At 43.0% G+C, this 14,972-nt stretch overlaps 1 protein-coding gene across 1 annotated transcript in view; it reads right to left on the reverse strand.

Moving 5' to 3' along the window:
• Window positions 1–14,972, reverse strand: part of BMP6 (bone morphogenetic protein 6) — a 282,008-nt gene that overhangs the window by 38,891 nt on the left and 228,145 nt on the right. The window contains exon 4 of the mRNA XM_075314781.1: window positions 8,446–8,643. Within this exon, the coding sequence (XP_075170896.1) occupies window positions 8,446–8,643 (198 nt within the window). The remainder of the gene's footprint in view (window positions 1–8,445; window positions 8,644–14,972) is intronic.

The following is a 14,972-nucleotide window of genomic DNA, read 5'->3' on the forward strand; positions in this document are numbered from 1 at the left end:
GCTCCCCCCTCTCTGTATGGTCAGGTTTGTGTACGAATCTCGTATGGATAAAAGTGACCAGTTTGGGATAAAAGTGCCCCTGTGGGCATGATAACATGACCTCCATGAGCCAGCATCACCGCCAGCTACTGGAAATCTTGCACATACGTACGGATCATTTTGACCGCATCAGTTTGCCTTTGAAGCTGGGTGTACACTTCCTGGCTTCATGAGGCGTACTACACATGGCTGGAAGTTCAGAAGGCTATCGTTCACTTCTGAACTTCCGGTCAGGTGCAGTGCGTCTAATGAAGCCGGGAAGTGTCCACCCTGCTGCTGAAGCGTAGTGATGGAGCCAACATGAGCTGTGCACATGCACAAGCTTTCCATTAGCTGGCAGTGATGAAGGATCATGGAAAAAGGGCTAACTAGTCTGGGGAACTAATGCCCCTGCGACTAGTCAAAGCCCTATTTAGTGTAGGAACAGTACAGTTTATAAGTCATTTTTTTTAAATATCCATATTAGTGAATATCGTTATACAGTGCCAGTTAGGGAAGGAATTTAGCCATACAAGTGTGAGAATACAAAATATTTTTCTATATACTTTTCTACTCTGAGTGTAAAATATATATATATACATATATTTCTATATTTTTTCTTTTATAATCACTATATACCTTTTTATAACCAAGTTTTCTTTTGCATATGAGGAGTAATATGGAGTTTTAAATCCTGCAGCTGATGTCTGTTATATATTTCAGGCTGTTTTCTGACTACCGCAGCATATCGGGAAAAGTATGTGTACGTCAAGGTCACCAGCTGAAGACTGATACAAAGCAACAGAATGCAGATGTGAAAAGAAAGACTGACTATTTGGTCAAATTTATGGCTTGTGTGAGCTACGTGACAACGGCGCCACTAGCAATGGAAAGGACGGAGAGGGGAAGTTCCAAAATGGATACACGTCACAGACTTTTTGCATATTTTTTTAATATAGCCAATAGCATACTTAGGAATTCTACTAAAATATTAACTCATAAGTGTTCTTTATAAAAGGCTTGTGTAATAAAAATAAATAAAGCACTCAGGTGTGCACCTCCTCATACTACTGAACGGGGAGCTTCTACCAACGACTTTTTGTTTGGTCTAATTTCCTCCTAGCTAGCATTCAGTAATGCTTCATTTGAGATTTCAGCAGACATTCGCTGTTAAGAAGGTGATTTCCGAAACTATGGAATTTCTTCTTGACAGTTGGTGCCAAACTCGGTTCGCTCTAGGAAGGAACGGAAATTTATGAGATCGACAGCGGATGTCCCTGTGGTGACTTTGGGCTGTCCTTGGGTAGCTTTCATTAGCCTGGGGAAGTCTAGTTGGTCTCATAAGACTATCTCTACAACCGGATTCCCTTCCTCCTGGGCGACCTTAAAGAACCTGAAAAGGTTGTGTCTGTCTGCTGAAATAGTTCTCGGGGATATGTCTAGCTAGTTGTGTTTTCTGACGCTGGTTTTTCTGTGTGAATTTCATTGTGTAGATCAGGTACGCTTGATTGGTAGTAGTGTCAGACTTAAATGTCATAAGGCCCGTTCAAGGTATACGCCCTTGCTATAGACTTTGGACTAGCCGTCGTTTTAGTAGTGGGAAAAGGCCAATCAAGGTCCTGGTTGGGCATCCCCCTGAGTGGACATGGGTACCCCCATGAGTGGACACGGGGTTAGGTTTCTGTCTCAGAATTCACAACTAGTAGGAAAATTCCCCATCAAATGGACACCTTTAAGTCCTTTTTTACATGCGATGGTCGCTTAACCCCTGGACACATGAAAGCAAACATGTGACAAAATGAAAAGTTGATACTAATTTGCAATATGTCAGAATGGGGTAGATTACAACATGAACAATGGAATAAGGCATTGAAAGAACAGAAGGGAACTTTGGAAAATGCAGGATTATTTGGGACAGCCCAAACTTGGTATAGAGTAGTCTGTGAAATTGTAAAAGAATGTTATATGTGGATGAGGAAGTACGTGATAAGAAAGACAATGTATTTTGTTATGTTTACTACAAGTTTGTCACCACCACCGCCCTATAATGGCATCGATAGTCCACATGCTTGGACCTGCACACACTGTGCCCAGAAAAACCCTCCCACTCCTTTGTTCTGTGTTTCTTACCACCCTGTATTTCCACACCCTCCGCCCCCCTCTGATGTCAAGCTGCCTTCACTCACTGACGTAGTTACCAATGTGGCAAGCTTCTCCCCAAACGGCCATCTTGGTACACCCAATGTGCCGAGTACACCCAGTCCCAGCCATGTTCCCTTATATCCATTACTGGCAGCTGATGGAAGTTACTACATTCCTTCAGAACATGTAACAGCCCTGTTCCCACACTTACCCTTCTTCGGAAAGTTTTTTTTTTATACTCCTGCTTTTAAAAATGCTCTCTACAAAAGACGTGATGTTATTGAACCCAGTGAGACTGTCCTGTTGTGAATACATTTTCCAGTTCGTGGCTCCCTCTTGTGGTCAGTGCTGGCGGTGCTGTTGATTTGTGGAATGAAAGCCACACACCTGTCAATGACTGGCAATCAGGTCTCTCAGATTGGGCTATATAGGTGAGTAGTTTTCTCCTGTTACTTGCCGATGCACATGGGATATCCTGTGTGCTAAGAACATTCTGGTTTGCATCTTTTTATTAACATTTTACAAATTTTAATACAAGAAATAGAAGGAATAAGGAAGTAATTAGGGAATTTTAAGGACATTCTGAATCCAGCCCTGCTCTCTTACAAAACTCCTCTCAGATAAGTGGGTCTTCTACCTCTGCTTTTTGTTTCCACTTTCTTATTGTTTTTTTCTGCTTTGATACTAATGCTTGATTCCTATTTTACCTTTGTGGAGTTCCTGGTGGAATTGGATCATTCCCTGCTGGGAGTGTCTGTATACTTAGCTCCATGATTCTGCAATGTATTGTGTTTTGTCATGCTTGGTATTAATTCAGTCCCTCATCTATATTAATGTTTTGGATCCCAGTAACATCAAAGTGCTGATTAGTGGGGGAGAGGCCTTTTGGTCTCAGGGTTTTTTTTTTTCACTGCAGCGTCACTAAGCGGCCGGCCAATAGAAGCGGAGGGGCGGAGATGAGCGGGACGTAACATCCCACCCACCTCCTTCCTTCCTCATTGCCGGTGGACGCAGGTAAGGAGATGTTCGTCATTCCTGTGGTGTCAGACACAGCAATGTGTGGTGCTGCAGGAACGATGAACAACATCGTACCTGTGGCAGCAACGATATTAAGGAAAGGAGCGACGTGTCAACGATCACCGTTTTTGAACGATTTTTCGATCGTTGATCGTCCTTACTTAGTGTCACACGCTGCGATGTCGCTACCGGCGCCGGATGTGCGTCACTAACGACATGACCCCAATGATATATCGGTAGCGATGTTGCAGCGTGTAAAGCACCTTTTAGGTCTTCACACACCCTACCAACCCCAGAGGAGTGGCAAAGTTAAAAGACTCAATGGGACCCTGAAGAAAAAAAATCCTAAAAGAAATCAAGAACTGTCTCTTCCCTGACCTGGGATATTGCCCATAGCCCTGTACTCAGTCAGAAACACCCCACGCCAGTTTACAGGGCCAACTCTCCATGCGATTCTGTTTGGGGGGCCTCCAAGGCTAGGACAATGTACTCTGGTCAATATTCTTATGCCATTTTGCATAGCCTGTGAGAGAGCAGGAGCCTCACAATCTATGGGTATACATAAAAGTAGAAGGGAAGTTTAGACCCCCATGTTTATGTTGATACCATAGGAAAATAATGACAGTACAGGGAATTAACAGGGATAGACTTATGGAATCAGAAAAGTATTTTTGGGGGAACTGTGAGAATATAAAATATTTTTCTATATGCTCTTCTACTGTGAGAGTACAATATATATATTTCTATATGTTTTTTTTTATAAACACTATATACCTTTCTATAACCAAGTTTTCTTTTTTATATGAGGAGTAGGATGAAGTTTTAAAGCCTGCAGATGATGTCTGATATATATTTTAGTCTGTTTTCTGATTACTGCAGCATATCGGGAAAAGTATGTGTACGTCAAGGTCACCAGCTGAAGACTGATACAAAGCAACAGAATGCAGATGTGATAAGAAAGACTGACTATCTGGCCAAATTTATGGCCTGTGTGAGCTACGTCACAACGGCGCCACGAGCAAAGGAGGGGACGGAGAGGGGAAGTTCCAAAATGGATACACGTCACAGACTTTTTGCATATTTTTTTAATATAGCCAATGGCATACATAGGAATTTTACTAAAAGATTAACCCATAACTGTTCTCTATAAAAGGCTTGTATAATAAAAATAAATAAAGCACTCAGGTGTGCACCTCCTCATACTACTGAACAGGGAACTTATACCAGCGACAATTTGTTTGGTCTAATTTCCTCCTAGCTAGCATTCAGTAACGCTTGATTTGAGATTTCAGCAGACATTCGCTGTTAAGGGGATTTCCGAAACAATGAAATTTCTCCTTGACACAAGTATGAACAGGGGCGTAACTACAGCGGTTGCAGAGGTTGCCATTGTGACCGGGCCCAGGAGGTTAGGGCCCCGCGTCCACCCTGCAGATCAGCAGTCAGCTCTTCTCTGTGAGAGAGGAGCTGCGCTGTTCTGCCACAGACCATGCGGCTGCTATATGACCCGATGCCGCCGCTGAGGCCGAGCCCCCCTGCCCAGTGTCAGCGGCGGCGCCACCAGGGCCCCCGTCCATCATCGCACACTGCAATGATATTGCATCGAGCAGCCTGCGCCGCTCCACGCATCATCATTCACCCCACGTGCCTGCGCGGTGAAGTCACTTCTGTGCGCCTGCTGTGCTGAGCGCACAGAGTGTAGGAAAGGAGCACACTGACCAAAGCAGTGGGGAAACAAGGACAGAGGTGAGGATGGAGCAGCGGTGAAACAAGGAGAGGTGAGGATAAAGCAGTAGTGCAAGGAGTGGAGAGGGGTGAGTACTTGTTTTTTTTTTTTAGTTTTATAAATTAGTGAGTACACGGTGGCCAAAGGCCTGGGAGGCTGGTTGCATGATACATGGAGGCCTGGGGGGCTGGCTGCATGACACATGGAGGCCTGGAGGGCTGGCTGCATGATACATGGAGGCCTGGGTGAACTGGCTGCATGATACATGGAGGCCTGAGGGTCTGGCTGCATGATACATTGAGACCTGGGGGGGCTGGCTGCATGATACATAGATGTGGCGCCCTGGACAAGCCAGGGGCCACCGAGCACAACACCCACACACCCCACACTCCCGGTCAGGCACACCGAAGTCAGACACAAAACCCTTGTTGCCTTCCTCCAGGGGCTGATGTCCACACCAGGGGGTTGGCCAGGCAGTTGGCCCCACCCACCGAGGAGTTCACAGTCCTGGAGGCGGGAAAACCAGATTAGATTAGTTTTGGAGGTGAAAGTGAGAGGGAGGAGAGTGGTAGTCGAGCAATCTGAAGTTGGTCCGGGTGTGTGGCCCGGACAGATCAGCAAGGTTGGCAGACGGTGGTGACCGTCTGCAGGAGTGGCCTATCGGAGTCTGCCGTAAGGACCGTGGACGGGCGGTGGCCCGGAGGTACCGGACCGGTACACAAAGAGAAGCCAGCACCATCTGGCAGGGGCTTACAGACCCCGGCAAGGCTAGGAGTCGTCGTGAATTTGCCAAATTCATTAGTGAAGGGAACCTCCTGGGTTTCCCAGCAGCCAAGTCCCGACAGAAGGCAACAGTCCAACCAAGAGAGGGAGACACCGCCACCGCCAAGGCAACCGTTTCTCAGGGCCAGAGCCTGCGGGCAAAAGGGGCTCCTCCAGCCCATATCCAAGCTGGGGAGCGGGTTACCGGTGGGAACCCATTGGAACCATCTACCGTATATAGGTGCAGGGAAAGGCAGTCACCATCAACCTGCCGGGAGCAGAAACCACCGCAGCCGTCAGTGGGACCCGTCCATCCAGCCGTGTGTTTTACCGAGAACTGTGTCTTCATCATTGGCTGAGTGAGTACGACCGTGCCATGCGGCACAGCGCTGCCCCTGCTACCCTGCACCTCACCAGGCCCTGTAACCCGCCTGCCAGCCACCCCTACCCCCATCACCGGGCCCCGGGACAACTAACCCCCTACCCACGGAGGGGAGAACTAACAACAAGGCTGCTCCCTGTCACCGCTCCCGGGATCCCCATCTAGAGCAGCGGTGGTGTCACCAATATCACCACAACCGTGGGTGGCGTCACGGACAATATCCAATCCCTACAATCAAAATCCCCTTTTCACTCACGGGCGAGGAACGCCGCTCGAGTCCCCGGGATCCGGCCCACCGCTCGAGCCACCACCGAACAGCGGCACCAGCAGCAGCTGGACCCGAGCAGTGGGAGAGCGCAGCGTCCCCTCCTCCGCCCGCGACATAGAGGCCTGGGGGGGCTGGCTGCATGATACATGGAGGCCTGGGTGGGCTGGCTGCATGATACATGGAGGCCTGGTGGGTAGGCCGCATGATACATGGAGGCCTGGGGAGCTGGCCGCATGATACATGGAGGTCTGGGAGGCTGCATGATACATGGAAGTCTATGGGGCTGTATTATACATGGAGGTCTATGGGGCTGCATAATAAACATGAAGGACATCTTATACATGGACTGTATATTATACATTATACATTATTAGACATTATACATGCATGGAGGTGTATGGGTCTGCATTATACATGCATGGAGGTGTATGGGGCTGCATTATAATTGGAAGTCTATGGGGATGCATTATACAACATGAAGGACACATTATACATGGACTATAAGGGTGCATTATACATGGAGGAGTATGGAGCTGCATAATACGAAATGAAGGACACCTTATACATGGAATATAGGGGTGCAATATACATGGAGGAGTATGGGGCTACATAATACAATATGAAGGTTTATGGAGCTGCATATGCATTATAATACATAAAGGACTATGGGGGCTACATTATAATATATGGAGGACTATGGGGGCTACCTTTATACATGAACTACGGTAGTGCATTATTAAACATGGAGGACTATGTGATGCAGTATAATATATGGAGAACTATGGGGTGAATTATAATATATGGAGAACTGTGGGAAATTCATTATAATAATTGGAGGGCTATGAGGGCTACTTTATACATGGAGGACTATGGGGGTGCATTATAATATATGGAGGACTATGGGGTGAATTATAATACATGGAGAACTATGGGAAATGTATTACAATACATGGAGGACTATGGAGGTGCATTGTAATATATGAAGGGTTATGTGGGACCCTTTATACTATATGGAAGGCTATGTGGGGGCTATTATAGTATTTGGAGAACTATCAACGAGGGGGGACAAAGATACAAGCATGGGAAGAAATATTTTGTGCTGAGGGAAAAGGGCTCTTTATCACCCAGCTTTCCCATGCTCTGCTATAATCTTCTCTCAGCACCCAGCTTTCCCATGCTCTGATATGGGAAAGCTGGGTGCTGAGGGAAAGATGTATAGCAGAGCATGGGAAAGCTGGGTGCCGAGGATAAGATGGATATCAGAACATAGAGAAGCTGGGTGCTGACAGAGGGATTTCAGATGATGGGAAAGCTAGGTGCTGTGGGTAAGAGCCAAGTGTCAGCCTCATTATCCTGTACCCCGAGTGTCAGTGTCATTATTCCGTACCCCAAGTGTCGGTGTACGTGGAGGGGGGGCCCAGGTCTGAACTTTGCACCAAGGCCCATCAAACTCTAGTTACGCCATTGAGTATGAATGCTGCTGGGTTGGAGGGCATAGGGGACCTGACAGGTTCTCTTTAAGCATTCCCCTTTTGGTTTTGGAGTACTTTAGGCAAATGAGCATTGTTAAGTGAAATTATAACTCCAGCTAAAAGAAAGTCTCATATACAGTACATCAGTGGGGGACACAGACAGAAAAGGGCCCCTGTTCAAGTTCAGTATGGGCCTTTGCAGTAGTTCTGTTTATGAGGGACGCTACTTGCAGCTTTGTTGGTAGAATGGACTCTCTTCCCTCTCAGGTCCCTGCGCAGCTGCACCAATGATATGTGCGCCCCTGAAGTTTATCCTACTGGCACAACTGTAGTTCAAAGTGAAAAATGTAGATATTATCTCTTCTAGTAGATGGTACTTGCCATTTTTTTCCTGACAGCTTTTGTCCTCTTTAGTATTTTTTTTTATAATTCACTTTTCTTGTTTCTTTGGTCGTAAAGAGAATCAAAACCATTCTGTGGTCACTTTCTAATACACGAGGTTTAACTGTATACTACATTAATCTAGAAAGTTTTCTATACACTGTTTTACACAGTATGGCACTACACCAGATCAGAGCCGTTATTATCACGACTGTCTCCATGACGTACAGTTTTCTACAGATGGTATCACAGAATACAAAATCCAAATCCATCCTACCTGTCACACTGGACACTCTTGATACATCTTGAGAATGAGAGTAACGGTTGCGGTTCTGGTTCTTGCGTTTGCTTGTTGCAGATCTAGCTGTCCTCATGTGAACCTCACTCGCTTTAAAAAAAGCAACCATGAAAGGCTGCTTGTCATATGGGCCGTCCCTGCCAACCAAACCTGCGGCTTTTGTGTTTACATTTTGACCTGGAATCAAATGACAGAAATAATTAATGTCTATTAGTAAAATTTTGTATATGTAAATATGCATGGAAATATCCATGCGAAGAGTCTGTTTCCATATAACCACGATCAAAAATGCCTGTAAAGTATATTTTCCACCAAAGGTATAGAGAAGGTGAAAGGAGTTATTAAATATGACAAGTAAAATTAAGGAAAAAAAATCATTTTTATGAATGCTTTTGCTATAAATGCATTAAACCCTGTCCCATATGAACATATTAGTAAATTAGAATTTCACCCTGAAATAATAATGACAGTATAATCAGCAAATGAAAGAATCTAAAGCTTTTGTAAAGTATTCATATTGCTCCTGGGATATAGTATTCACCTGCTCCCATTAGAGGTCAAATCAGTGACACTATTATGATCGGGGGTAGATATATAAGATCAGTTCATTGTTCATGTGTATATATATATATTAACCTGAAGAAGGCTTTTTAGCCGAAACACATTGTTTGTTACTTTTATATTTTATAGTTAAACTCATTTTATACTAATGGAATATCATTCCATTTTAATATATTCGTTGCTGAGGACAGAGTAGCACTACCACTGGTGATTGACTTTTATATACTGTTTTGGAAGGAAAGAAGAGACCCATTTTCTAATTTCATCAACTTTTTTGCCCTCGAGGCCCGACATTATTAGGAATGGTCTGGGTATTGGCAATGGTACTTGCACGGCTAAGAAAGCTATAGCAAACGTGGTAGGAAACCCCCAATAAAAGGGAATCTGTCACTAGGTTTTTACTACCTAAGGTCTCTTTCACATGTCAGTATTTTGTATCATTGTTTCATCAGTGTTTGGATGCCAAAACCAGGAGTGTCTCCAATTATAGTTCTTCTCTGAAAGTTCCACTCCTGGTTTTGGCATCCAAACACTGATGAAACAATGATGCAAAATACTGAAGTGCGAAAGAGACCTTATCAGCAGGTTCATGTGGAGATAGAGACTCTGATTCCAGTGATGTATCACTTAATAAGCTGCTCAGTATAGTTTTATATAAAATCACTGTTTAATCAGCAGGAGATTATCACTAGAGGACTAATACACCAGCTGCCAGGTAGTCCAGCATATTCATGAGCTCTCTAAAACCCCTTCCCCACTACTGATTGGTAGCTTTCTGCCTATGCACAGTGTACACAGAAAGCTGTCAATCAGTGGTGTGAGCAGGGTTATACAAAGCTCAGCATTCAGAGAACTGGTAATTTTGCAGCAGATAAATCAGTTTTTAATCAAAACTTGAAATTTAATGGGATATTCCCATCTCCAAGATTCTATTTCAATATGTAGTAGGAATAATAATGTTAACAAATACCTCCAATTAGAAATGTAGTATAGTTTGTCCGATTCAATATGTCACTTACCTCATTTTCAGGGCATTGCAGGACCTTAGGCATACATGGTTATGACCACTAACAACTAAATAACTGTGGATATATGCATGGTTGTAACCATGGATACCTAAGATGCTGCATAGCCCTGCAAATGAGGTAAGTGACATAGTGAATTAGCAGAACTATACTACATTTCTAATTGGAAGTATTTGCTATTATTATTATTATTATTATTATTATTATTATTACTACACCTACTACAGTTGAAACCAGAAGTTTACATACACTATCTAAAAAGACACATTTGCAATTTTATGTTTTTCTCACTATCTGACATGAAATTGGAATTAACCTTTACCGTTTTAGGTCAATTATATTTGCCAAATGCCAGAATAATGAGAGAGAGAGAGAGAGAGAGAGAGAGAGAGAATGTTTTAAGCCATTTTTATTACTTTCTGCAAAGTCAAAAGTTTACATACATTTCATTAGTATTTGGTACCATTGCCCTTAACTGTATGACTTGGGTGAAATGTTTTGGATATCCTTCCACAAGCTTCTTACTCTAGTTGGTAGGAATTTGGGCCCATTCCTCCTGACGGAACTGGTGTAACTGAGCCATGTTTGTAGGTCACCTTGCTCGCTCCGGCCTTTTCAGCTTTGCCTATAAATTTTCAATAGGATTGAGATTAGGGCTTTGTGACGGCCACTCCAAAACATTGACTTTGTTATCCTTAAGCCACTTTGTAACCAGTTTGGCAGTATGCTTCAGGTCATTGTCCATTTGGAAGACTAATTTCCGCCAAGCTTTAAGTTCCTGGCTGATGTCTTAAGATGTTGCTTTAGTATTGCCACATAATCTTCTTTCCTCATGATGTCATCTATGTTGTGAAGTGCACCAGTCCCTCCTGCAGCAAAACAACCTCACAACATAATGCTGCCACCCCCATGTTTCACAGTTGGGATGATGTTCTTAGGCTTCAAAGCTTCTCCATTTTTCCTCCAAACATAAGGAAAGCCATTATGGCTAAACAGTTCAATTTTAGTTTCGTCAGACCAGAGGACATGTCTCCAAAAATTAAGGTCTGTGTTCCTGTATGTATTTGCAAACATTAATCTGGCTTTTTTTTATGTTTCTTTTAAAGTAATGGCTTCTTCCTGGCAGAGTGACCTTTTAGCCTATGCTAATAAAGTACTTGTTTCACTGTGGATAATTACACAATCTACCAGCTTCTGCCAGCATCTTCATAAGGCCGTTTGCTTTTGTTCTTGGGGTGATATGCGCATGTCTGACCAAAGCACGTTCATCTCTGGTGCACAGAATCCCTCTTCTTCCTGAGTGGTATGATGACTGGACATTCTCATCTTGTTTGTACTTGTGTATAATTGTTTGTACAGATGAAAGAGGCACTTTCAGGTATCTGGAAATTGCACCCAAGGATGACCCAGACTTGTGCAAGTCCACAATTTTCTTCCTTAGATCTTGGCTGATTTCTTTTCACTTTTCAATGGTGCTACATTAAAGACCGCTTTACATGCTGCAATATCGTTACCGATATCGCTAGCGGGCGTACCCGCCCCCATCGGTTGTGCGACACGGGCAAATCGCTGCCCGTGGCGCACAACATCGCTCAGACCCGTCACACTACTTACCTGCCTAGCGATGTCGCTGTGACCGGCGAACCGCCTCCTTTCTAAGGGGGCGGTTCGTTCGGTGTCACAGCGACGTCACTAAGCGGGCGCCCAATAGAAGCGGAGGAGTGGAGATGAGCGGGACGTAACATCCCGCCCACCTCCTTCCTTCCGCATTGCCGGCAGCCGCAGGTAAGGTGAGGTTCCTCGTTCATGCGGTGTCACACATAGCGATGTGTGTTGCCGAAGGAACGACGAACTACATCGTACACGCAGCAGCAACGATAATTGGGAATAGGGGGGCATGTCACCAATGAGCGATTTTGCACGTTTTTGCGACGATTCAAAATCGCTCATAGGTGTCACATGCAACGACATCACTAAAGCGGGCGGATGTGCGTCACAAATTCCGTGACCGCAACGAGATTGCTTCAGCGATGTTGTAGCGTGTAAAGCGGCCTTTAGAAGCAGTGTGTTTCAGGTGTGCATTAAAAAACATCCACAGGTGTGTCTCTAATTAACTCATATGTTGCCAATAAACCTGTCAGAAGCTTCTAAAGACATGACATCATCATATGGGCTGTCCCATACTGTTTAAAGGCATAGTACTCTTAGTTTATGTAAACTCTTGACTTTGCAGAAAGTAATAAAAAGGTCTTAAAACATTCTCTCTCTCATTATTCTGGCATTTGGCAAATATAAATAATTTTGGTAATTGACTTAAAACGGGAAAGGTTTATTCTGATTTCATGTCAGATAGTGAGAAAAACATGCAGATGTGTCTTTTTAGTTAGTGTATGTAAAAATCTGGTTTCAACTGTACATATTAGGATAGGATCTTGGAGATGGGATTACCCCTTTAAAGTACATTATGTATTGTTGGAATTAAGGTCTGTGCCTTTATATCATGCTGCTCTCAGATGGGGTGGTAAACCTGGTGACAGATTCCCTTTACAAAATTGTGCAGTATTGGAAGCTTTCATTATACTCATGTTATGTCTTATAGCGCCCTCTGTGGTGAGCTCTTGAATAGCAATTGCAGTCACCTAACCAGTTTGAGATCATCAAATACAGCTACACATATGTTATAAATTAGTTTTATGTTTTCAGCATAACTGTAAGCGTTTTACAATTTTTACTTGTACAACTATTTTAGATTGTACACCTGCCAGGAACAAAACCCAGACTATATCATACGCTTCAATTACTTGAATATTGATCACTTCTTGTATAATTTCGCCTGGTTTTCAATCCTGAGAGATCTGCCAAGTCTGAAGAAAAGGAAACATTGTTTTTAATAGTTTTTGTCATTTGTAGGAAACTCTTTCTTACCTTTGACACAAGCTGTGCCTCAGATATTTTTAATGTAGATTGATTGCATGGTATTCTTTTTCTCTGTTAAATATTTTGCAAGGTGTTTTCTATAGTACTTTTGCAGATATTTGAAGTTTAGAATATATAGACTTACAGGGGTTGCCTACATCTGATTATAGCTCGAATGGACATAGTGTAGGTTCAGTATTAGACAGCCTAGTGGGCATTATCAGGGACTGCAGCTCAGCTCCCATTCAATTCAATGGGAGACGAACGGAAGCAGCCACTATACAGCTGCTATTCCAAATCTATGCATGGTTAACTATAAATGAAAACAGTTGCACACTGAAAAAGCCAAAAATGTACACTGCATTACTGCAAAAGAGATATTTAGTTTATGCATTGGCCAATGCATGTAAGCCCGGAAACCAACGGCAAGGTATATCTCTAATCCAGGAACCTAACTTAAATGCCACTATCTAGGTTAAAAACATCCGTACCTGGGAAAAATGCCACTATTTGGACTGCAAACCTCCATGTATGGGTAGCTAGGCTCCTGCTATAATGGTTATGAACAGCCTCAGTTGCTGTATCTAAACCTATCCTGTGTGATACTATCTGCTGAGCTGTGTATCTAATCCTCTCCTGTGTGATACTGTCTGCTGAGCTGTGTATCTAATCCTGTTGTGTGTGATACTGTCTGCTGAGCCATGTATCTAATCTTATCCTGTGTGATACTGTCTGCTGAGCCGTGTATCTAATCCTATCCTGTGTGATACTGTCTCCAGAGCTGGGTATCTAATCCTGTCCTGTGTGATACTGTCTGCTGAGTTGCTATAACTAATCCTATCCTCTGTGATACTCTCTGCTGAGCTTTGTATTTAATCCTATCCTGTGTGATACTGTCTGCTGAGCTTGGTGACACTTTATACATTTTTGGTCACCAGCAAAATGGCACCGCACTGTGATCCTAAATTTCATCCTCTGTTCCTTTGAAAGCACCCAGATTGGGAGGGGGAGGTGTGATATCACACACAGGAGAGCAGATTCTGCCCACTTTACTGCAGCTGTAATCCAGGCTATTTCTGTGTTTAACAGTGGAAAATATCAAACCTTTTTTTTTTTATATTTTGCTCAATTAAAAACAAATAATAATATTTAAACAAAACATTAAAACATTAATACTTTACATTTTTTCAGTTATTGAAATTTTTTTTTTTGAACGACATCTTCCCTTTAACACAAAGTATACAAATCGCATACATGTGGTTAAGTGACCACCCACTTGAGCTGGAAATAAGGGGGAATCTTAAGCGTATGGCTATTGCACTCAGGTTGGATTTGGCAATCTGCAGTCTCAAACAGTAATTGCAGAAATTTATGGTAGGCCAGAAAACTACTTTAACCCCTTTATGACCGAACAATTTTGCGCTTTCTGATTATTTTTTTTTGCCATTCCTTTTCCGAGAGCTGTAACTTTTTTATTTTTCTGTCAATATAGCCATGCGAGTTGTACTTTTAAATGAAACCATAACTTTTACCATATAGTTTATTGGAAAATGGCAAAAAACCTCCAAATGCAAAATAATTGCAAAAAAAGTGTGATTGCACGATTGTTTTTGGGATATTTTATTCACTGTGTTCACTATATGGTAAAACTGATGTATCCATATGATGCCTTAGGTCGGTGCGAGATCGTTGACACCAAACATGTATAGGTTTACTTTTATCTAAGGTGTTAAAAAAAAAATCTGAATTTTGTCCAAAAAAAGTGGCGCACATTTTGCGCCATTTTCCGCGACCCGTTCTCATTTTTTCGGGATCTGGAGCTTAGTGACATTATTTTTTGAATCTCGAGCTGATATTTTTAATAGTACCATTTTTGCACAGATGCTACATTTTGATCGCCTATTATTGCTTTTTGCGCAAACTTTGCTGCGACCAATAAACGTAATTTTGGTGTATGGAATTTTTTTGACGCTATGCCATTTACCAATCAGATTAATTGATTTT

This window comes from Anomaloglossus baeobatrachus, chromosome 6 (genome assembly GCF_048569485.1).
Source record: "Anomaloglossus baeobatrachus isolate aAnoBae1 chromosome 6, aAnoBae1.hap1, whole genome shotgun sequence".
NCBI classification, from domain to species: Eukaryota; Metazoa; Chordata; class Amphibia; order Anura; family Aromobatidae; genus Anomaloglossus; species Anomaloglossus baeobatrachus.